The sequence below is a fragment of the Heptranchias perlo genome, chromosome 10, assembly GCF_035084215.1.
Source record: "Heptranchias perlo isolate sHepPer1 chromosome 10, sHepPer1.hap1, whole genome shotgun sequence".
Taxonomy (NCBI): Eukaryota; Metazoa; Chordata; class Chondrichthyes; order Hexanchiformes; family Hexanchidae; genus Heptranchias; species Heptranchias perlo.
This window is the reverse complement of record NC_090334.1, coordinates 9,260,220-9,286,028: the sequence shown is the minus strand read 5'-3', so window position 1 is coordinate 9,286,028 and position 25,809 is coordinate 9,260,220. Positions and strand designations below refer to the sequence as shown.

Genomic DNA, 25,809 nt, shown 5'->3' with positions numbered 1-25,809 from the left:
TCTAATCACAACAACATTCCCAGTCTAATTACAACAACATTCCCAGTCTAATCACACCAACATTCCCAGTCTAATCACACCAACTTTCCCAGTCTAATCACACCAATATTCCCAGTCTAATCACACCAACATTCCCAGTCTAATCACAACAACATTCCCAGTCTAATTACAACAACATTCCCAGTCTAATCACACCAACAGTCACAGTCTAATCACAACAACATTCCCAGTCTAAGTACACCAACATTCCCAGTCTAATCACACCAACATTCCCAGTCTAATCACACCAACAGTCACAGTCTAATTACAACAACATTCCCAGTCTAATCACACCAACATTCCCAGTCTAATCACACCAACATTCCCAGTCTAATCACACCAACATTCCCAGTCTAATCACACCAACATTCCCAGTCTAATCACACCAACATTCCCAGTCTAATTACAACAACATTCCCAGTCTCATCACACCAACATTCCCAGTCTAATTACAACAACATTCCCAGTTTAATCACACCAACATTCCCAGTCTAATCACACCAACATTCCCAGTCTAATTGCTCCAAGAATTTCAGTCCAGTTACACCAACATTCTCATTCTAATTAGATTAACATTCACAGTGCCAATCTAATTACACAAACAGTCTCGATCTAATTACACCAAGATTTTTGGTCCAATTACACCAACAAATTTCAGTCTAATTACACAAAAATGCTCAGTCCTATTACACCAACATTCTCTGTCTAACTGCACCAACAGTCTCAGTTTAAATACACGAAGAGTTTCAGTTCAATACATCAACATTCACAGTCTAATTACACCAACAGTGTCACGACAACACAATTACATTCTTAGTTTATTTACACCAACGGTCTCAGTCTATTTACACCAACGGTCTCAGTCTATTTACACCAACAGTCTCGGTCTATTTACACCAACAGTCTCAGTCTATTTACACCAACGGTCTCAGTCTATTTACACCAACATTCTCAGTCTATTTACACCAACGGTCTCAGTCTATTTACATCAACGGTCTCAGTCTATTTACACCAACAGTCTCAGTCTATTTACACCAACATTCTCAGTCTATTTACACCAACGGTCTCAGTCTATTTACACCAACGGTCTCAGTCTATTTACACCAACATTCTCAGTCTATTTACACCAACGGTCTCAGTCTATTTACATCAACGGTCTCGGTCTATTTACACCAACAGTCTCAGTCTATTTACACCAACGGTCTCAGTCTATTTACACCAACAGTCTCAGTCTATTTACACCAACGGTCTCAGTCTATTTACACCAACAGTCTCAGTTTATTTACACCAACAGTCTCAGTCTATTTACACCAACGGTCTCAGTCTATTTACACCAACGGTCTCAGTCTATTTACACCAACGGTCTCAGTCTATTTACACCAACAGTCTCAGTCTATTTACACCAACGGTCTCAGTCTATTTACACCAACAGTCTCAGTCTATTTACACCAACGGTCTCAGTCTATTTACACCAACGGTCTCAGTCTATTTACACCAACGGTCTCAGTCTATTTACACCAACAGTCTCAGTTTATTTACACCAACAGTCTCAGTCTATTTACACCAACAGTCTCACTCTATTTACACCAACGGTCTCAGTCTATTTACACCAACGGTCTCAGTCTATTTACACCAACGGTCTCAGTCTATTTACACCAACATTCTCAGTCTATTTACACCAACGGTCTCAGTCTATTTACACCAACAGTCTCAGTCTATTTACACCAACAGTCTCAGTCTATTTACATCAACGGTCTCAGTCTATTTACACCAACAGTCTCGGTCTATTTACACCAACAGTCTCGGTCTATTTACACCAACGGTCTCAGTCTATTTACACCAACGGTCTCGGTCTATTTACACCAACAGTCTCAGTCTATTTACACCAACAGTCTCGGTCTATTTACACCAACAGTCTCGGTCTATTTACACCAACAGTCTCGGTCTATTTACACCAACAGTCTCAGTCTATTTACACCAACAGTCTCGGTCTATTTACACCAACAGTCTCGGTCTATTTACACCAACAGTCTCGGTCTATTTACACCAACAGTCTCGGTCTATTTACACCAACAGTCTCGGTCTATTTACACCAACAGTCTCGGTCTAACTCCACCAACAGTCTTGGTTTCGCACACCGTTGTTCTCAGACCAGTACATCGACGTTCTCAGTTCAGCATACCAACATTCAGTACCAGGAGTGAATCGGTGCCTTTTACCCAGTGTGTACTGTACATGTACAGGAGCCAACACACAGATGAGCCATACAACATGGGGGTATATTGTTCCTATATACCTGGTGTGTAGTATACATTTAGAAAAGAAGATACACTGAATGAAACTGAATCATCAGCTTTCCCCCCCTCTCAGTTCTCTCAGTAATTGGACTATCTCTGCAGATGAATAACTGTGACCCCCCCCCCCCCCCTAGATGAGCATCTCATAGAGCTGCCAACCTTTTGCCTGTCCAAGATTGACTCTGAATAGTGTTGTGCCTGTGTAGTGAGTCTGCTTGTGAAGGCTGGGCTGCGACTTGGGTCCAATTTACGCATACAAGCGCAGCTTTTTAAAAGGCATATATTCAAAACTGAACTTCTCCTGTCTGGCTTTCAATGATCAAAAATAGGAGGCAGCCTACCCCACACCGGACTGTTTGGCTCAGAACCGGTCAGGTGATCACTCTCGTCTCTCTTTTGGACTGGGACCAGCTGAAAGGTAACAAAAGCTGTCATACACTGTTGCCGAATAAATTACCAATAGTGGTGCTCTTCAAGTCCGATGCCGTTAGAGCTTACTGACAGCTAAAAAATGGCCTTGAGGATCTGATTAAACTCCTAATCACGCCACCTTGATCACTGCCAGGGAACGGCACAGGCTGCACATTTTTTTTGGCAGCTAAGAATTTTTAGGTTTTTTTTGTTTTTTTTACTGCTTTTCTTCAGAGAAGATGAAGGCCATTCCCTCCTACTAACAGTACAAAGGGGGAAAAGAGCTCGGATGCAGACAGGCAAATTGGCAGACAGCTCTTCCCCACAGGCCCCTGTAGCGGAAGCAGTTGTTTTTGCAATTGAGTGAGCTTTCCTTCAGGTAACTGAATGCAGGAAGGCAGCCATGCATTGTTGAAGGAACCATATTTATGGCAGCCATTCTGCCCATCATGATGGAGGGTACAGGAGTGTAGTGGTTATGTTACTGGACTAGTGTTCCAGAAGCCTGGACTAATAATCGAGAGAATACTACCACAGCAGATTTAGAATCTGAATTCAGTTTTTTTTAAAATCTGAAAGTAAAGTATAAGTGACCATGAAGCTTTGGGATTGTCATCTCAACCCAACCGGTTCACTCATGTCCTTCAGGGAAGGAAACCTGCCGTCCTTACTCTGTCTGACCCTATATGTGACTCCAGTCCCACACCAACAGGGTTGACTCGTAATTGTCCTCAGTTGTCTCGCCACCTTCTCAGGGCAACTAGGGATGGGCAATAAATGCCAGCAATGCCCACATCACGAGAATGGATACAAAAATTTAGAGGATGAAACCCATAAACGCCAACAAAACAGTACCGTGAAAATCTTCCAATGGCTCAGTGGATAAATGGCATGGTTACTCAGCTGTACAGATTGAGAAAGATCCCAAGTCCCAACCCCCGGTCTGGGATCTCAGTTCACTCAACAGCTGGGATATTACAATCGGCCTCAGCTGCCCTGGCTTAGGGAAGAGAGAAAGAGAGAGAGGAAAAAATCAACTAGGGTCCATCTCCTGACAGCTATCCATTGACTCATGCCGGAAAGCACATCAGGCAAGGATAGAATTGAAGTCAGATGCAATGCTTTTTGCAGTCAATTAACCGTGACACTTACTGTCTAGGCTCAGACATGAAGAATGCCCATGAGGGTGATTCAACAGAGGGTGGCTAGTGTCTAATGAACTGCAGCGACTTCGAAAGAGGAGGAAAGACAATGGGAGAATATTGGGGGCAGGTTCAAAGACAACCCTACTGAGAAGATTGGGTCTGTAGGCTAAGCAGGTACTGTCATAAAGCAGCATGATACAATACCTGGTGGGTGTCAGCTTGGCTTAGTGTGAGCACTCCTGCCTGAGTCAGAAGGTTGTGGGTTCAAGCCCCACCGCAGGACTTCAGATCATAATCTAGGCTAGCAATTCAGATGAGACATTAAACTGAGCTCCTGTCTTTCTGTTTCAGTGGATCTAAAAAGATACCACACTCTTCCGGTGTCCGGGTCAACATTTGCCCCTCAACCGTCACCACTGACATCGATTAACTGGTCATTTATATCATTGCTGTTTGTGGGACCTTGCTGTGCACAAACTGGCTGCCATGTTTGCTTCCAGAATAACAGTGACCATAACATTTAAAAGTGATTCCTCATCTGTGAAGTGCTTTGGGGCGCTTTGAGGATGTGATATGCCGCTATATAAATGCAAGCTTTCTTCTTTCTATCTGACATACACGGTAACCCATCACTATGTTTAGAATAACCCAGACAGGTAGGATTTCTGTTTCCCCCAACGTGGAGTGCACACTCTCTCCTTGTAGAATCCATCCCACTTACCTAGATACCTTAGCCAAGGCTTAGAGGCACCCAAATCTTCACAGGGTACTGCTGGAGTTTACCCAATTAAAATCGCACAGCTTACCAGCGCAGGACACTGTTGAGCTTCCTCCAGTTGGTCTAGCCAATACCATCCTGCCCAGTGGGACACTGACTCACAAGCTTATGTGGAGCCGTGTGGGCAGAATCCCAATGATAGATCCAACCCTCTTGCTGTCATTAATGAGCCAGATTGGCTGTTCAATCAACAACAACAACTTGCATTTATATAGCACCTTTAACATAGTAAAACGTTCCAAGTCGCTTCACAGGAGCGTAAATCAGACAAAATTTGACACCGTGCCACATAAGGAGATATTAGGACAGGTAACCAAAAGCTTGGCCAAAGAGGTAGGTTTTCAGGAGCGTCTTAAAGGAGGAGAGAGAGGTAGAGAGATTTAGGGAGGAAATTCCAGAGTTTAAGGCCTGTGTGTACCTGTACCAGAGTGGCCCCGCCAGCCTCAGCTTTAGATTACCCAACATGCCACAGCGGGTCAACTTGGCTGTGAACTTCCATTGTCCGGTGTATCTACATAGAGGCACCCAACCCTAAACAGTATAACTCCTAGATCGCTGTTGTGCCTGTGATGGGTTCAATATCTTCATTCTTTCCTTATCTATAACCCTCAGTTCTGAACAAGGATACACATCGAAACATTAACCTGTCTCTCCCTTTACAGATACCGACAGGCCTCCTGTGCTCCCTTTAGCTGGAGTAAAATACAAAACAGAAGGGGCCGGGGGGGGGGGGGGGGGGTTGGTGGGATTGGTGGGAGAGGTGGGGGCCAACTCTGGATGGACGTATTCCAGGAGGTGTCGTCACATGACCTCCAACTGGCCCGAATCCACAAAATCGGGAAGCGAACAAACTCTTCGATAACCGATTACATGACTCTTGACCGTATATTACAGTCTGTGAAACTGTGACCGTATATTACAGTCTGTGAAACTGTGACCGTATATTACAGTCTGTGAAACTGTGACCGTATATTACAGTCTGTGAAACTGTGACCGTATATTACAGTCTGTGAAACTGTGACCGTATATTACAGTCTGTGAAACTGTGACCATATTTAAGAAAGGAGGGAGAGAGAACACAGGGAACCACAGACCTGTTAGCCTGATATCAGTAATAGGGAAAATGCTAGAATCTATTATAAAGGATGTGATAACAGGACACTTTGAAAATAATAAACGGATTTGGCAGAGTCAACATGGAATTATGAAAGGGAAATCATAACCTACTGGAGTTCTTTGAGGATGTAATTAGTAGAATAGATAAGGGGGAACCAGTGGATGTGGTGTATTTAGATTTTCAGAAGGCTTTCGATAAGGTTCCACACAGGAGGTTGGTGAACAAAGTTAGAGCACATGGAATTGGGGGTAATATATTGGCATGGATTGAGAATTGGTTAACAGACAGAAAACAAAGAGTAGGAATAAACGGGTATTTTTCAGGTTGGCAGACTGTGACTAGTGGGGTACCGTAGGAATCGGTACTTGGGCTCTAGCTATTCATAATCCATATCAATGATTTGGATGAGGGGACCAAATGTAATATTTCCAAGTTTGCTGATGACACAAAACTAGGTGGGAATGTGAGTTGTGAGGAGGATGCAAAGAGGCTTCAAGAGGATATAGACAGGCTAAGTGAGTGGGCAAGAACATGGCAGATGGAATATAATGTGGAAAGATGTGAAGTTATCTACTTTGATAGGAAAAACAGAAATGCAGAGTATTTTTTAAATGGTGAGAGATTGGGAAATGTTAATGTTCAAAGGGACCTGGGTGTCCTTGTACATGAGTCACTGAAAGCTAACATGCAGGTGCAGCAAGCAATTAGGAAGGCAAATGGTATGTTGGCCTTTATTACAAGAGGATTTGAGTACAAGAGTAAAGATGTCTTACTGCAATTATATAGGGCCTTGGTGAGACCGCACCTGGAATATTGTGTACAATTTTGGTCTCCTTACCTAAGAAAGGATATACTTGCCATGGAGGGAGTGCAACAAAGGTTCACCAGACTGATTCCTGGAATGGCAGGATTGTCATATGAGGAGAGATTGAGTAGACTAGGCCTGTATTCTCTAGAGTTTAGAAGAATGAGAGGTGATCTCATTGAAACATACAAAATTCTTACAGGGCTTGACAGGGTAGATGCAAGGAGGATGTTTCCCCTGGCTGAGGAGTCTAGAACCAGAGGTCACTGTCTCAGAATAAGGGGTAGGCCATTTAGGACTGAGATGAGGAGAAATTTCTTCACTCAGAGGGTGGTGAATCTTTGGAATTCTCTACCCAGAGGGCTGTGGAGGCTCAGTCATTGAGTACATTCAAAACAGAGATCGATAGATTTCTAGATATTAAAGGCATCAAGGGGTATGGGGATGGTGCAGGAAAATGGCATTGAGGTAGAAGATCAGCCATGATCTTCTTGAATGGCCGAGCAGGCTCGAAGGGCCGGATGGCCTACTCCTGCTCCTATTTCTTATGTTCTGTGAAACTGTGACTGTATATTAGAGACTATGAAACTGTGACTGTATATTAGTCTGTGAAACTGTAACTGTATATTTCAGAGACTGTAAAAGTGTGACTGTATATAAGAGACTGTGAAACTGTGACCGTATATTAGAGACTGTGAAACTGTGACTGTATGTTACAGAGACTGTGAAACTGACTGTATATTACAGAGTCTGTGAAACTGTGACTGTATATTACGGAAACTATGAAATTGTGAATCTATATTACAGAGTCTGTGAGACTGTGAAACTGTGACTGTATATTACAGACTGTGAAACTGTGACTGTATATTACAGAGTCTGTGAAACTGTGACTGTATATTACAGAGACTGTGAAACTGTGACTGTATATTAGAGACTGTGAAATTGTGACTGTATATGAGAGTCTGTGAGACTGTGAAACTGTGACTGTATATTACAGAGTCTGTGAAACTGTGACTGTGTAGTACAGACTGTGAAACTGTGACTGTATATTACAGAATCTGTGACATTTGACTGTATAGGACAGGGACTGTGAAACTGCGAGCAGAAATTGATAGCCAAGTTCCGCACCCATGAGGACGGCCTCATCCGGGATCTTGGGTTCATGTCACGCTACACGTAACCCCACCAGCGAACTAAAGCTATCTGTTTTTAATATAACGGGACATTTGCTGGCTTTCTCTGCCTTCCGGATGTTTCTGCCTCTCTCTCTCTCTGTTTTTTTTTCTGTTTGTTTTTTTTTTGTTGACTGTATATTCGGGGGCTCTGTAGGTAACACCTCTCTGTCTGAACACTGTGATTGCCTTGGCAACGGGCAGTTGCAAAGACTATCTGTAATCACCATGTATTGTTCTGTGATTTATAAATGCGTAGGCTTCGAGGAGTTTCTGACATTTACCTGAGGAAGGAGGAAGCCTCCGAAAGCTTGTAAATTTCAAATAAAATCGTTGGACTATAACTTGGTGTTGTAAAATTGTTTACAATTGTCAACCCCAGTCCATCACCGGCATCTCCACATCATGTGTAGTACAGAGACTGTGAAACTGTGACTGTATATCAGAGACTGTGAAACTGTGACTGTATATTACAGAGACTGTGAAACTGTGACTGTATATTACAGAGTCTGTGAAACTGTGACTGTATATTATAGAGTCTGTGAAACTGTGACTGTATATTAGAGACTGTGAAATTGTGACTGTATGTTACAGAGACTGTGAAACTGACTGTATATTACAGAGTCTGTGAAACTGTGACTGTATATTACGGAAACTATGAAATTGTGAATCTATATTACAGAGTCTGTGAGACTGTGAAACTGTGACTGTATATTACAGAGACTGTGAAACTGTGACTGTATATTACAGAGTCTGTGAAACTGTGACTGTATATTGGAGACTGTGAAATTGTGACTGTATATGAGAGAGTCTGTGAGACTGTGAAACTGTGACTGTATATTACAGAGACTGTGAAACTGTGACTGTATATTACAGAGTCTGTGAAACTGTGACTGTATATTAGAGACTGTGAAATTGTGACTGTATATGAGAGTCTGTGAGACTGTGAAACTGTGACTGTATATTACAGAGTCTGTGAAACTGTGACTGTGTAGTACAGACTGTGAAACTGTGACTGTATATTACAGAATCTGTGACATTTGACTGTATAGGACAGAAACTGTGAAACTGTGACTGTGTAGTACAGAGACTGTGAAACTGTGACTGTATAGGACAGAGACTGTGAAACTGTGACTATTACACTCTGAGCCAGTGAAACGGTGACTCTATATTCCACTCAGAGTTGTGAAACTGTGACTGTACAGTGCACTCAGAGAGAGAAAAAGAGAGAGACAGAGACACACACGCACACATACAGGCACACTGTGGAACGCTAAATCATATCTACATTACAGCCGATCAGTCAGAGAGAAGCCTTCCAGTTACCTTATACTGACTTTACAAAATGAAATACTGAGTCCAGGACTGCTAGTCGGTCACTCGATCATTATTTAATAAGCTCCACTCTCGACCTCCAGATAACCATGGTTCCACACAAAGGACTGCTACTTAATCATAAAACTCCGGGAATTCAAGGTAAAACCTGGGAATGGAGAAGAATCTGACTGAAGGATAGGAAGCAGTGGGTAATTGTTTGGTTAGGGCAGGGAAGGGGTAGTGATGAGTGGAGTGGTGTTGGGACCCCTACTGTTCTAATTTACCTTGAAGACTTGGATTTAGAACCCAACGTAAATGATTCATATTCACTTGGATCTGGTGTAGGCTGCCTGCCCTTTCAAGCATGCTCGATTATTTTATTAATCATGGGGGCTATTCATCTTCTTACTCCCAATTTCCCCCATTCCTTATTACCCTTAGTCATTGTCTATCTTTTAATCACCACAATTCTTTCTCCACCTTTGGCCTGCTACGGAAGAGCATTCCACAAGTTAACAACCCTTTGTGTGAAGAAGTTTCTCTTGGATTCGCATTTAAACACATTCAGTCCCCCTATTCTGGATTCCCCTACCAATGGGAAGAGCCTGTCTATATCCACATCGACAATCCCTTTCATTATTTTAAATATCTCGATCAGACCACCTCTTAACCTCCGCATCTCCCGAGTTTACCCAGTCTCCATCACACCTCAGGCCTTCATCCCAAGAATTATCTCTGTGAATCATTGCTGGACCTTCGCCAGAATATCCTTCCTAACGTAAAGCAACCAAAATTGAACACAATGTTATGAATGAGGTCTGACCAGCACTTGACAACTGCAGTTGCTCTTTCTTAATGTTCCATAAGGTGTCAGCCTCAGTGGGTAGCACTCTCGCCTCTGAGTCAGAAGGTCATGGGTTCAAGCCCCATTCCAGAGACTTGAGCACATAATCCAGGCTGACACTCCCACTGCAGTACTGAGGGAGTGCTGCACTGTCGGAGGTGCCGTCTTTCGGACATAATGTTAAACCGAGGTCTGCCCTTTCAGGTGGAAGTAAAAGATTCCATGGCACTATTTCGAAGAACAGCAGGGGAGTTCTCCCTGGTGTCCTGGCCAATATTTCTCCATCAATAAACATCAGTAAAACAGATTATCTGGTCATTTATCTGAATGCTGTTTGTGGGAGCTTGCTGTGTGCAAATTGGCTGCTGCAAGTCCCTACATTACAACAGTGAATACACTTCAAAAGTACTTAATTGGCTGTGAACTGTTTTTGGACGTCTAACTTTCTCCCGTCCCCTTCAGAGGGTGGTCCTGTGTACTGGGATATGGTTCTAAAGGCAGTGGCCAGCCTCTGCTAATTCATGCAAATAGGCATTCTTCATAAGTGAGCCTGGGCATCATGTGTTGGCAGACTTGTTGACATGGAGGGATCACAGCCCAGCTTGGTTCTGTCCAGGGGTCACTGGCCTGTGATTATGGACCCAGGCCCATCCCCTCGCCCTGCCCAGCTCAGGGACCCCCCAAAGCCAAACTGTAGTGCCATGACTGCTGTCCTGGCTCAGCTCAGCCTGGACCAGGAATAGAACACGGGACCTCCTGGCCCATACTGGGAGGTGTCACAACTGGGCAGTGATTGGTGCAGCCCCACAGTGGCTGGTTTACTCAAACACTCAAAGGAGAACATTTTATTTCGCTGTTGACTCACTGATAAAGTAACAGTCGGAGAGGAGACCTTGCTGCAATGAGAGGTCTGAGTCAGTGAGGCTCTAGGGCCAGCAGTTACTGACTTCACTGATCACAGCACTATTATTCAAAACGGCTGAAGCATGAGGGCCCACTTCGCTAGGCCTGTCGTTTACTTTCTACTTGTACGAGGCCTCTCTTGGCTTGCATCGGAACCTAGGTTCCCCCTTCCAATGATTCATTAAAACAGATTATCTGGTCACTATCACATTGCTGTTTGTGGGAGCTTGCTGTGCTCAAATTGGCTGCCGCGTTTCCTATATTGCAACAGTGACTACACTTCAAGAAGTACTTAATTGGCTGTAAAAGCGCTTTGGGAAGTTCTGAGGTCGTGAAAGGCACTATATAAATGCAAGTTCTTTCTTATTAGATAAACCTGGGACTGGGTTGGGCAGTCACAGCTCAGAAGCACACGGTCAGGGAGCTTTACTGCCTAACAGACTGAGGCGCAATCAGGCACAGTTTCTATTCCAACCCCGGACAGTGCCAGCTTTTGGGGGCCACCTGTTCACTGTAGCCTGGCTGTTGAGAGGGGTCGCAGTCAGTTTTCTGCTGCCTACATGCAGAAGCGTGGAAGAGTTAATGGAAATGAGACTTCAGTGACAGATGGAGCTTCTGGCTGCAGCTTTTACATCTGGACAGAGTGCGTGAATGTAACAGAAACAGGCCTGGGCTGCAGCACACACCCGTCCTTGTTACAGTTACTAAGATTTTATGCTGCAAGTCTGCTGTTGGTGGCTGGCATTTCATCAGTAGGATAGCAATGAACTCCAGAGCTCCGCGCCTGGCCTGCCCTGGGCTCCGAGAATGCCACTTGCTAGCAGCATAGAACGCAGGCCTCCCTATTGAGACTGGCAGCATGCCACGGCAAACCCACCAGAGTGGGTACTCGTAGGTCTCGGGTCATAGGAATAGGAGGAGGCAATTAAGCCCATTGAGCCTGTTCTGCCATTCAATTAGATCATGGCTGACCAGAAACTTAACTGGACCAGCCATATAAATACTGTGGCTACGAGAGCAGGTCAGAGGCTGGGTATTCTGCGGCGAGTGACTCATCTCCTGACTCCCCATAGCCTTTCCACCATCTACAAGGCACAAGTCAGGAGTGTGATGGAATACTCTCCACTTGCCTGGATGAGTGCAGCTCCAACAACACTCAAGAAGCTCGACACCATCCAGGACAAAGCAGCCCGCTTGATTGGCACCCCATCCACCACCCTAAACATTCACTCCCTTCACCACCGGTGCACTGTGGCTGCAGTGTGTACCATCCACAGGATGCACAGCAGCAACTCGCCAACGCTTCTTCGACAGCACCTCCCAAACCCACGACCTCTACCACCTAGAAGGACAAGAGCAGCAGGCACATGGGAACAACACCACCTGCACATTCCCCTCCAAGTCTCACACCATCCCGACTTGGAAATATATCGCCGTTCCTCCATCGTCGCTGGGTCAAAATCCTGGAACTCCCTATTTAACAGCACTGTGGGAGAACCTTCACCACACGGACTGCAGCGGTTCAAGAAGGCGGCTCACCACCACCTTCGCAAGGGCAATAAGGGATGGGCAATAAACGCCGGCCTCACCAGCGACGCCCACATCCCATGAACGAATAAAAAAAAATGTATACAAAAAACACTCAGGACACATTTCAGGCCCTCTTGATCTCACTGTCCCTACAGTACAGGGAGGGGTTTGCAGCTCAGGAAGACATCAGGGGGCAACTCTCAGCACCAGGCTCGCAAAGAAGGGAAATGCAATTTTTGTTTTCTTCAGTTAAATGAAACACGGGAAGCTTTTAAACAGTAAAAGTACACTTTCCCACATCAGCTACACTCGTTTCCTGTGCAGCTGATAACCAGTGACCAGATTCCCTTATCAGCAGCTATCAGGTCAGGGTCAATTTCTTGATGGGGCAGGCCACGTGGTCAAAGGTTAGAGATAGGAGTGAACCCACCGCCCCCGCCCCCCCCGCACAGCCGTTGGGCCCTGGTACTGACCCGCACAGTGAAAGGGCGCTGGGTTCCACTCCCTACACGTGTGGTACTCCCGCTGTCTACACCTTGGCTTTAAACAGTGCCCTTCATATAGAAAACTGTCTCCAAGTACTTTACAAAGGACGCTGAACAGGAGACAGTACGACAGGAGGCTTTTGATGAAGGGGGAGAGGTAGCAAGGTGAAGTGATGTTGGGAGAGTTCTGGGGAATGGGGGCTGAAGGATTGGGCTCTGATGGTCAGTCTGGAGCCAGTGGAAGTGGAGGATGTCAGCTGTAACATAAAGTGGGGGGATTCTGTAGACCTTGGATCTCCATGTGTATGCAGCTCTTGCAACTGATGGCTGGGTCCCTACTTAAACATCAAACCACAGAGCTGGGTTCCCTCCCTTTCAGCAGTGGAAACCTCAGGCCTACTGCTTTCAGCAAGGCTTACACGGGGCAGCGGGAAGGTGTAGTAAACATGGGAGAGGGGCGCACGGGGTGGGGGTAAAAGTCAACTTCGGGGGGGGTGTCTCAAAACGGTCGGTCGCCAATCGGCTGCCCGTTATAAACCCCGCCTGATTTTCCTTTCCACCACGGTTGAATATTACCCCCCTCCCCACCCCCGGGGGTGTCATCAGACTCCTGACTGAGCTCTGTTGATCTGGAACACACCCAAGTAATACAAAAGTCCCCTATCTGTACGACATTTGTGCTGAATGATTCTATGAACAGGGTCACTGGCAAATGAGAGAGAAATAGGAAGCTGAAGTAGCCAATGGAGAGGAAGGAGTGACCTTTGACCTTCCATTGGGGAAACTGGAAAATTTGGGAGAAGTGCCAAAAATGTCCAATTTTAAACTAATTCTTTAACTCTCATCAAGTCCGCACTGTTTAATAAAGTTTACATTCATGCCCCAGTTTTATATTGTGCTGAAAGGCTTTAAGCTAAGAAAGGACTTCACCTAATTCCTTTACGGCTCAGAGGGGGAATGCTAGTCTTGGTGTGGTACTGAGCCAGAAGAGGAAAGGGGCAGAGGTGGGAGAAAGGAGAAGAGGGCAGAGTGATGAATGGAGAGAGGGGAAAGGGAGAGAGAAGGATCTGGAGCCGATTTAAGGTAGAAAAGGGAGCGGCAATTGAAGATGGAGAGTGCCCTCCTGCTAAAAAGTGCATGTGTGTGCAAGCCGGGAGAGGGCAGGATGGGGACTCTGCTGTGAAACTCCCCACAGTCGCCCAACTGGATGAAGGATGGCTGCTTAGGTGGATTAATGGAGGGTGTCTAGCCCCCATTATAACATTCAGTGTCTTCAGCAGGTGTAAGGAGAAATTGCAAAGGGAAAATTAAACGATCATGCTAAACTACATCTTGAAATCAGTGATGGGCCTCCCCTGCTTTCTGACACAGTCCAATCGGATTATTCGTCCATCTGTTTCCTCTTTTTCCAATCAGTCGCCCACAAAGCTGGAGTTTTGACAGCAAGAATCTGTTAAGACCCACATTCAACTGTTGAATTTACACAGAATTCTCTGACTGACAGAGGCAAAGTTGCAAAACCCGCCCCAACGGCTCATCGAGTTTGGACTGGGAGCAGCTGGTCCTGCACGCTCCATGTGGATCCCAGCTTCAACCCTTGGCATGTGCTGGGGTTGAAGCTGGGATCCACATGGGAACAAAGGAACAGGAGGAGGCCATTCAGCCCCTCGAGCCTGTTCCGCCATTCAATGAGATCATGGCTGATCTGTATCCTAACTCCATCTACCCGCCTTGGCTCCATATCCCTTAATACCCTCGGCTAGCAAAAAACTGTCAATCTCAGATTTAAAATTATTAATTGAGCTAGCATCTCCTGCTTTTTGTGGGAGTGTTTGTTCCACATTTCTACCACCCTTTGTGTGAAGAACTGTTTCCTAACTTCTCTCCTGAATGACCTGACTCTGAGTTTAAGGTTTTGTTCCCTTGCCCTAGATTCCCCCACCAGCAGAAAAAGTTTCTCTCCATCTACCCTATCACTTGCTTTCAAAATCCTAAAAACCTCAATCAAATCACCCCTTAACCTTCTATATTCCAGGGAATACAAGCCTAGTTTATGTAATCTCTCCTTATGATCTAACCCTTGGAGCCCTGGTACCATTCTGGTGAATTTGCACTACACTCCTTCCAAGGCCAATATATCCTTTCTAAGGTGCGGTGCCCAGAACTGTACACAATACTCCAGATGTGGTTTAACCAGGGCTTTGCATAGCTGTAACAAAACTCCCTCCCCTTTATATTCCAGCCCTCTAGTTATAAAGGCTAACATTCCATTAGCTTTTTTGATTATTTTTTGCACCTGACTGCTACATTTTAGTGATCTGTATACATGGACACCTAAGTCTCCACTGTTCCTAGCTTTTCATCATTTAAAAAATACTCGGATCTATCAGACCTCACACTTACCTGCATTGAAAACTGCCACAGTTTTGCCCACTCACTTAATCTATCAGTGCCTCTTTGTAATTTTATGCTCTTGTCTACAGACTTACGATGCCACCAATCTTTGTGTCATGGGCAAACTTGGATATATGACTCTCTACTGTGTTATCTAAGTCATTAATAAATACAGTGAATCGTTGAGGCCCTAGCACAGATCCTTGTGGATCTTCCTTGCAATTCAAGTAGACAGCCATTATCTCTACTCTCTGTCTTCTACCAGGGCAGGGGCACAGGAATGCCTCGCTTGAGGAGGGGGAAGAGGAAGGAATCAGCCACGGTTCCCGCTCGTGCTCGCTATCTGGGAAGGGCGTATGTGAGGATCAGGTGAGGGTGCGATCGGGCAGGGCAGTGATGATCTCATGTTCGAATAGCTGGTGCTGGTGTCGTGGCCCCAAATCCAAGTAAAGGTGTCAGCCATGGCTCAGTGGGTAGCACTCTTGCCTCTGAGTCAGAAGGTCGTGGGTTCAAGCCCCACTCCAGAGACTTGAGCACAAAATCTCAAGTCTCAAGGAAATGGATAAATACTTAAAGGGGAAAAAATTTGCAGGGCTACAGGGAAAGAGGGGGGGAATGGGACTAACTGGTATTGCTCTTACAAAGAGCACTGGCTCAATGGGCCGAATAATCTTCTCCTGTGCTGTAACCATTCTATGATTCTATCTAGGCTGACGCTTCAGTGCAGTACCGAGGGAGTGCTGCACTGTCGTAGGTGGCGTCTTTCAGGTGAGACATTAAACTGAGGCCTTGTCTGCCCTCTCAGATGGACGTAAAATATCCCACGGTACTATTTCGAATATGTTCTTCCCAATGTCCTGGCCAACATTATCCCTCAATCGACATCAATTAAAAAAACAGATTATCTGGTCAGGATCTCATTTCTGTTTGTGGGACCTTGCTGTGCGCAATTTGGCTGCTATGTTTCCTAAATTACAACACTGACAACGCTTTGGGACATCCTGAGGTCGTGAAAGGTGCTATAGAAATGGAAGTCTCTCTCTTCAGAGAGTCATCGCCCTATGGAGCGGATTACTGAAGCCTGCAGTGGATCCTTGGAAAGGGAGTTGGCAAGTTCCCAAGAGAGGAAGAAGTTTTAGATGACAGAGGGAAGGTGCCGTGGTAGCTGAGAACAGCGAGTCTTACGAGTTACTGCACTCTCCCGGAATTTGCTTGATCGCCTTAGGGGATTGGAACGAAATTTCCCAGAGATCTTTCCTGAATTGGCCACAGGATTTTTTCTACTCTTTTTGTTCCTGCGTCTCCCAGGAGATTGCAGGACCCGGCGAGGGGAACAAGGGCGGAGAGGGGAGGGGGGTGGAGATCGATAGTGTATGTAGCTGAGTCACGTCTGGATGGGGTGGGCTTGATGGACCAGGTGGTCTTTTCCCATCCTTCTTTACGTATGTTTGCATGTACAGAGTACAGAATTCGAAATACAAGTCATTTTTTCTTTCAGCATAAAAAGGCACGATCCATCGTTCTCCGCCCCAAATGATCAAATTTGTGGCTATGATTTTGAACAGTTCTACTGTCATTATCATCATCTTCATCATCGGTCGCCTATCATTGGAGATAATTGTGACCATTGTCCACATCTGAACCCTGGGATTGTGTTTTGGACTGTCCCTAGTCGCTCTTTCAACAACAACAATTTGCATTTATATAACGCCTTTAACATAGTGAAACGTCCCAAGGCGCTTCACAGGTGCATTATCAAATAAAATCTGACACCGAGTCACATAAGGAGATATTAGGACAGGTGAGGTCAAGGAGGAGAGAGAGGTAGAGAGGCAGAGAGCTTTGGGGAGGGAATTTCAGAGCTTAGGGCGTGGGCAGCTGAAGGCACAGCTGCCAATGGTGGAGTGAAGGAAATTGGGGATGCACAAGAGGTCAGAATTGGAGAAACACAGAGTTCTCGGAGGGTTGTACGGCTGGAGGAGGTTACAGAGATAGGGAGGGGCAAGGCCATGGAAGGATTTGAACACAAGGATGAGAATTTTAAAATTGAGGCATTGCCGGACCGGGAGCCAATATAAGTCAGCGAGCACAGGGGTGATGGGTGAACGAGACTTGGTGCGAGTTAGGATACGGGCAACAGAGTTTTGGAAGAGCTCAAGTTTACGGAGGGTGGAAGGTGGGAGGCCGGCCAGGAGATCATTGGAATAGTTGTGTCTGGAGGCAATAAAGGAATGGACAAAGGTTTTAGCTGTAGATGAGCTGAGGCAGGGGCCAAGACTGGTGACATTACGGAGGTGGAAGTAGGCAGCCTTGATGATGGAGAGGATATGGGGTCGGAAGCTGAGTTCGGGGCCAAATGGGACGCCAAGTTTGTAAACAGTCCTGTTCAGCCTCAGACAGTGGACAGGGAGAGCGATAGAATCGGTGGCTAGGAACGGAGTTTGTGGCGGGTACCAAAGGCAATGCTTGCATATTTCAGGTTGTGGATGCCATTTGTTAATTCAAGGATTGCCCGATCCGCCCTTTGATGGCATCTCCTCCATCAAGGATCCTATTTCCTTCCTCCAGACACTCATTCTCCCAAAGCTATTGGCCCTTTCTGGAACATAGGAACAGGAGTAGGCCATTCAGCCCCTCGTGCCTGCTCCGCCATTTGATAAGATCATGGCTGATCTGTGATCTAGCTCCATATACCCGCCTTTGGCCCATATCCCTTAATACCTTTGATTGCCAAAAAGCTATCTATCTCAGATTTAAATTTAGCAATTGAGCAAGTATTAATTGCCGTTTGCAGAAGAGAGTTCCAAACTTCTACCACCCTTTGTGTGTAGAAATGTTTTCTAATCTCGCTCCTGAAAGGTCTGGCTCTAATTTTTAGACTCTGCCCCCTACTCCTAGAATCCCCAACCAGCGGAAATAGTTTCTCTCTATCCACCCTATCCATTCCCCTTAATATCTTATAAACTTCGATCAGATCACCCCTTAACCTTCGAAACTCCAGAGAATACAACCCCAATTTGTATAATCTCTCCTCGTAACTTAACCCTTGAAGTCCGGGTATCATTCTAGTAAACCTACGCTGCACTCCCTCCAAGGCCAATATGTCCTTCCGAAGGTGCGGTGCCCAGAACTGTTCACAGTATTCCAGGTGCGGTCTAACCAGGGTTTTGTATAGCTGCAGCATAACTTCTGCCCCTTTGTACTCCAGTCCTCTAGATATAAAGGCCAGCATTCCATTAGCCTTATTGATGATTTTCTGCACCTGTTCATGACACTTCAATGATCTATGTACCTTAACCCCTAGGTCCCTTTGGACATCCACTGTTGTTAACTTTTTACCATTTAGAAAGTACCCTGTTCTATCCTTTTTTGATCCAAAGTGGATGACCTCACATTTGTCTACATTGAATTCCATTTGCCACAGTTTTGCCCATTCACCTAATCTATCAATATCGCTTTGTAATTTTATGTTTTCGTCTACACTGCTTACAATGCCACCAATCTTTGTGTCAAAGGCAAACTTAGATATGAGACTGTCTATGCCTTCATCTAAGTCGTTAATAAATATTGTGAATAATTGAGGCCCCAAGACAGATCCCTGCGGGACTCCACTAGTCACATCCTGCCAATGTGAGTACCTACCCATTATCCCTACTCTCTGTCGCCTTTCGCTCAGCCAACCTCCTAACCAAGTCTGTACTTTTCCCTCAAATCCATGGGCTTCTATCTTAGCTAACAGTCTCTTATGTGGGACCTTATCAAATGCCTCTGGAAGTCCATATAAATAACATCCATTGACATTCTCCTGTCCACTACTTTAGTCACCTCTTCAAAAAATTCAATCAGGTTTGTCAGGCACGACCTACCTTTCACAAATCCATGCTGGCTCTCTCTGATTAACTGAAAATTCTCGAGGTGTTCAGTCACCCTATCCTTAATTATAGACTCCAGCATTTTCCCCACAACAGATGTTAGGCTAACTGGTCTATAATTCCCTGGTTTCCCTCTCTCTCCTTTCTTAAAAAGCGGAGTGACATATGCAATTTTCCAATCCAGAGGGACAGTTCCTGAATCTAGAGAACTTTGAAAGATTATAGTTAGGGCATCTGCAATGTGCTCACCTACTTCCTTTAAAATCCTGGGATGGAAACCATCTGGTCCTGGGGATTTGTCACTCTTTAGTGCTATTATTTTCTTCATTACTGTTGCTTTACTTATGTTAATTTTATCGAGTCCCTGTCCCCGATTCAATATTAGTTTTCTTGAGATTTCCGGCATGCTATCCTCTTTTTCTACTGTAAATACTGATGCAAAGTAATCATTCAACATGTCCGCCATTTCCCCATTGTCAATGACAATATCCCCACTTTCAGTTTTTAAGGGGCCAACACTGCTCCTGACCACCCTCATTTTCCTAATGTAACTATAAAAGTTCTTTGTATTGGTTTTGATATCCCTTGCAAGTTTCTTTTCATACTCTCTTTTTGTAGCTCTTACTATCTGTTTTGTGACCCTTTGTTGATCTTTGTATATTTCCCATTCGCCAGGATCTGTGCTATTTTTTGCCTTTTTGTATGCCCTTTCCTTATGTCTTAAACTGTCCCTTACCTCTTTAGTTGTCCATGGCTGTTTTTTTTGGCAAGTAGTGTTCTTGCCCCTCAGGGGTATAAACCAATTCTGCATCACGTTAAATGTTTCTTTAAACATTTCCCACTGATCATCAGTCGTTTTACCCATTAACAGATCTGCCCAGTTTACTGTGGACAGTCTCTGTCTCATCCCATTGAAGTCGGCCTTACCCAAGTCTAGAATCTTAGCAGCTGACTCACTTTTTTCCCTTTCAAACACTACATTGAACTCGATCATGTTATGATCGCTATTGGATAGATGTTCGCGTACAGTTAAGCCGTTAACTAAATCTGGTTCATTACTCATTGCTAAATCTAGTATGGCTTTCCCCCTTGTTGCCTCTAGGACATACTGCTGTAGAAAACTATCCCGAACACACTCAAGAAATTCACTACCTTTCTGACAGTTGCTAGTCTGCTTTCCCCAATCTATGTGAAGGTTAAAGTCCCCCATTAAGACCACTATGCCTTTCTTACACGCTTGTCTAATCTCTGCATTTATACAATCTAGCACTTCAGAGCTGCTGCCAGGAGTCCTATATACACATCCCACTATAGTCTTAGATCCTTTCCTATTTCTCAATTCAACCCATAAGGTCTCTGTTGGCTGCTTACCTCTCGTTATATCCTCCTTTATCATTGAAGTGATTTCATCTCTAATCTGGAGGTGGCAGTTCTGCCGTATTGCGAACATTTCACACCCCCACCCAATCACAATCTGTTTTTTGGGTCAACCGGGTGTCCGACACTGGGGGGAACCGATCGACATATTTCTGAGAGTCTCCAGACCAAACTACTGAAAACTCTACAGGAGTAGAGTCTCTGTTTGCCCAGAGGGAGGGGAGAAAGCCTGCGGGGGGGTGGTGAAGGGCTGGGTTTTTTGCCCAGAAAAAAAAAATGTATAGAAGAAAAGAGTATTCAAATCTAATAACAATACTCACAGTAGCTGTGAGGTATTAGCCACAAGACAGGGTGAGGTAACTTGCATGCAGTGTTACTATTCTGCAGACAGTGGACAAACAACAGCCGACAAGAGATGAAGGAGGCCTTTGTGCAGCGTGAGAGTGATGGGAAAGCACAGCGATTGTTTGAAGGGAGCAGTCTATCATTTCCACAGCACCAGTGAAGGACGGGGCCTCGTGCCTTCCCACTGCTTCACCTCCTGCAGTCAGACAGTTGACGCACACCTTGGGGACTGGGTGACTGAACGCGCACAGCTTGTGTGTGTGACTGAATTCTGCAGACCAGATTCAATCCCAGCTGGCAGCCGATCTCAGCAGTTGGCAGAGGCACGATTGGCTTCGTGTGCCAGGGAGGGGGTGGGGGAAAAAAATAAAACTATCAAAACTTGCTACTCCAGATTGCTATCCGGTAACTCGTGCTGCAACACTGTGGGTGAAGACAACATCAGGCTTAACTGTGATATTGCCCTGGCGATGGAGGCTCAGAACCCGGTATACCTTCTGTGGTAGGCCCGGTAATCCCTCACCTGAACCAGGCAGGGGTCGAAGTGTCCCAGGGCACTGCTGATTGACCAGCCAGCCTGGCTCACCAATGGGAACCGAGGGATCGACCCATCGTTGGTGGGTGGTGGGTTGTATTTTTCCCACGGCTCCAGATAATCCTGCAAGGCAATGTCACAATGGGTAGGCTGGTCTTAGCTGGATGGGACTAGCTGTTAATGTGCACTTGGGAGGGGTGGGGGTCTCTAGGCCTTGACTCAGCAAACCTGCCTGGATTTGGGTTGGTGGGACGTGTCCCTTTGCGGGGAGAGAGTGTGCACTGTATATTGGGCCAACCATTGCCCGACAGGTGGGTCTAGATTTCTCAACAGCTTGATTTGGAGACTGTGAAACGTGATGGGTTTCCGTGCAGATCAGATGCCCGGCTAACCAAAAAAAAACAACATGCCTTCCACAGTCAAACAGCTTGCCGACATTCACAGGACAGGTTCACATATGAAGAGTGCCAACACGAGTTGAGGCGGCAAAAGCAGGCTGCCTGCTGCAGAACCATACCCCTATAGGCAGGGGAGGGGAGGGAAGAGAATTAACACCAGGATTCTTGACAGTATTGCACATGGTGGGTGGGGTGGGGGAGTGTCACCATTAAAGGTCAGGGATGTGGAAGGGGTTATTTGCGTTCAATGATATCGCAGATGGATAGAAAGGGTTAATATTAGTGTTTGACGCACTGTGCCTGCAGGAAGGGTTAATATTAGTGTTTGAGGTTCTGTGGATGGGGAAGGGTTAATATTAGTGTTTGAGGTTCTGTGGATGGGGAAGGGTTAATATTAGTGTTTGAGGTGTGAATGGGGAAGGAAGGGTTAATATTAGTGTTTGAGGTGTGAACGGGGAAAGAAGGGTTAATATTAGTGTTTGAGGTTCTGTGGATGGGGAAGGGTTAATATTAGTGTTTGAGGTGTGAATGGGGAAGGAAGGGTTAATATCAGTGTTTGAGGTGTGAATGGGGAAAGAAGGGTTAATATTAGTGTTTGAGGTGTGAATGGGGAAAGAAGGGTTAATATTAGTGTTTGAGGTGTGAATGGGGAAAGAAGGGTTAATATTAGTGTTTGAGGTGTGAATGGGGAAAGAAGGGTTAATATTAGTGTTTGAGGTTCTGTGGATGGGGAAGGGTTAATATTAGTGTTTGAGGTGTGAATGGGGAAGGAAGGGTTAATATTAGTGTTTGAGGTTCTGTGGATGGGGAAGGGTTAATATTAGTGTTTGAGGTGTGAATGGGGAAAGAAGGGTTAATATTAGTGTTTGAGGTGTGAATGGGGAAGGAAGGGTTAATATTAGTGTTTGAGGTGTGAATGGGGAAGGAAGGGTTAATATTAGTGTTTGAGGTGTGAATGGGGAAAGAAGGGTTAATATTAGTGTTTGAGGTGTGAATGGGGAAAGAAGGGTTAATATTAGTGTTTGAGGTGTGAATGGGGAAAGAAGGGTTAATATTAGTGTTTGAGGTGTGAATGGGGAAGGAAGGGTTAGTATTAGTGTTTGAGGTGTGAATGGGGAAAGAAGGGTTAATATTAGTGTTTGAGGTGTGAATGGGGAAAGAAGGGTTAATATTAGTGTTTGAGGTGTGAATGGGGAAAGAAGGGTTAATATTAGTGTTTGAGGTGTGAATGGGGAAAGAAGGGTTAATATTAGTGTTTGAGGTGTGAATGGGGAAAGAAGGGTTAATATTAGTGTTTGAGGTGTGAATGGGGAAAGAAGGGTTAATATTAGTGTTTGAGGTGTGAATGGGGAAAGAAGGGTTAATATTAGTGTTTGAGGTGTGAATGGGGAAAGAAGGGTTAATATTAGTGTTTGAGGTGTGAATGGGGAAAGAAGGGTTAATATTAGTGTTTGAGGTGTGAATGGGGAAAGAAGGGTTAATATTAGTGTTTGAGGTGTGAATGGGGAAAGAAGGGTTAATATTAGTGTTTGAGGTGTGAATGGGGAAAGAAGGGTTAATATTAGTGTTTGAGGTGTGAATGGGGAAAGAAGGGTTAATATTAGTGTTTGAGGTGTGAATGGGGAAAGAAGGGTTAATATTAGTGTTTGAGGTTCTGTGGATGGGGAAGGGTTAATATTAGTGTTTGAGGTGTGAATGGGGAAAGAAGGGTTAATATTAGTGTTTGAGGTGTGAATGGGGAAGGAAGGGTTAATATTAGTGTTTGAGGTGTGAATGGGGAAGGAAGGGTTAATATCAGTGTTTGAGGTGTGAATGGGGAAGGAAGGGTTAATATTAGTGTTTGAGGTTCTGTGGATGGGGAAGGGTTAATATTAGTGTTTGAGGTGTGAATGGGGAAGGAAGGGTTAATATCAGTGTTTGAGGTGTGAATGGGGAAAGAAGGGTTAATATTAGTGTTTGAGGTGTGAATGGGGAAGGGTTAATATTAGTGTTTGAGGTGTGAATGGGGAAAGAAGGGTTAATATTAGTGTTTGAGGTGTGAATGGGGAAAGAAGGGTTAATATTAGTGTTTGAGGTGTGAATGGGGAAGGAAGGGTTAATATTAGTGTTTGAGGTGTGAATGGGGAAGGAAGGGTTAATATTAGTGTTTGAGGTTCTGTGGATGGGGAAGGGTTAATATTAGTGTTTGAGGTGTGAATGGGGAAAGAAGGGTTAATATTAGTGTTTGAGGTGTGAATGGGGAAAGAAGGGTTAATATTAGTGTTTGAGGTGTGAATGGGGAAAGAAGGGTTAATATTAGTGTTTGAGGTGTGAATGGGGAAAGAAGGGTTAATATTAGTGTTTGAGGTGTGAATGGGGAAGGAAGGGTTAATATTAGTGTTTGAGGTGTGAATGGGGAAGGAAGGGTTAATATTAGTGTTTGAGGTTCTGTGGATGGGGAAGGGTTAATATTAGTGTTTGAGGTGTGAATGGGGAAGGAAGGGTTAATATCCGTGTTTGAGGTGTGAATGGGGAAGGAAGGGTTAGTATTAGTGTTTGAGGTGTGAATGGGGAAGGAAGGGTTAATATTAGTGTTTGAGGTGTGAATGGGGAAGGAAGGGTTAATATTAGTGTTTGAGGTTCTGTGGATGGGGAAGGGTTAATATTAGTGTTTGAGGTGTGAATGGGGAAAGAAGGGTTAATATTAGTGTTTGAGGTGTGAATGGGGAAGGAAGGGTTAATATCAGTGTTTGAGGTGTGAATGGGGAAGGAAGGGTTAATATTAGTGTTTGAGGTGTGAATGGGGAAAGAAGGGTTAATATTAGTGTTTGAGGTGTGAATGGGGAAAGAAGGGCTAGTATTAGTGTTTGAGGTTCTGTGGATGCGGGAAGGGTTATTAGTGTTCAGAGATAATCCTTGGTGTCTGTCCTAAGCTTTCTTTTCACAACCCTGATCAGCGAGGAGGGGATGGGAGTGGGAGTAAGTCACGGTGTTTGATCAGTAATCTACCTGATACGATGAAAAGGTTCTATCTATGTGCTGATCTAGTTCCCGCTTCAATGAAGGTGGAGAATAGTCAGCTCGGGCCCCGATCTGATTCTCGGAGGTTTGAAAATGCCGTGATGGTTTCGTGTGAAATGTCAGATTTCCTGCCTTCGTAGTCGTATCTCTCCCTGCTCAGGTTGTGTTGAACTCTGTGTGCTCTCTCCCATTTACAGTAAAACAAAACTTTTTTTAAAAGAAAAAAAAACATTTTTTTCTCTTTTAAAAGTTGACAAAAACTGAAGTTAATCCCAAAAATCTTGTGCTCTGCTCCGTCCTGAGCTCAGCTTCTTCCCTCCACTTCTGATATGGCTCCAAAGCCCTTCTCCCTCACCTCCATAATACTGCACCATCCTTGCTCCCTACCTCACCCTCTCTGCTGCCATAGAAAAGAAAGACTTGCATTTATATAGCGCCTTTCATGACCGCAGGACGTTCTAAAGCGCTTTTACAGCCAATTAAGTACTTTTGAAGTGTAGTCACTGTTGTAATGTAGGAAACGTGGCAGCCAATTTGCGCACAGCAAGATCCCACAAACAGCAATGGCATCAGATAAATCTGTTTTAGTGATGTTGGTTGAGGGATAAATATTGGCCAGGACACCAGGGAGAACTCTCCTGCTCTTATTCGAAATAGCGCAGAGGAAGCCAGTTGACAGGGCACACACCCTCCACTCTATTGACACTGGCCCATTTGTTTCCCCTTGCCACCTGCGCTCCACCATTAGCCTCTGCGCCCTTGTTCGCTGGAGTTCTCAGCCCCACCACCTCTGCCTCGTCACCTCCCGCCATTAGACCCTTCTCTCTTGGATTGTATACTGGCCTACTGCTCTTTGCCCACCACCCATTAAACATCTCCCTGGACACATGGAGGGCTGGCCGGTGAGACAGCAGCTCCCTACACCTTTAAAAGGCTGGAGCAAAGCCAACTCCCGTAGGCCCACAACCACCGGAATTGGTTTTAAGGCTAATTTTTTTGGCATCGCAACACTGCTGGTTCTTTGGAATGGGTGTCCATTTGTTCC

At 45.0% G+C, this 25,809-nt stretch overlaps 1 protein-coding gene across 4 annotated transcripts in view; it reads right to left on the bottom strand.

The window, feature by feature from the left end:
* Window positions 1–25,809, bottom strand: part of rad51b (RAD51 paralog B) — a 701,871-nt gene that overhangs the window by 213,142 nt on the left and 462,920 nt on the right. The window contains exon 11 of one of the 4 annotated variants that reach the window (XM_067991199.1): window positions 2,678–2,747. The exons of the other annotated variants lie outside the window; for them this stretch is intronic. Within the exon in view, the coding sequence (XP_067847300.1) occupies window positions 2,716–2,747 (32 nt within the window). The 3' untranslated portion in view covers window positions 2,678–2,715. The remainder of the gene's footprint in view (window positions 1–2,677; window positions 2,748–25,809) is intronic. 4 annotated transcript variants of the gene reach the window in all.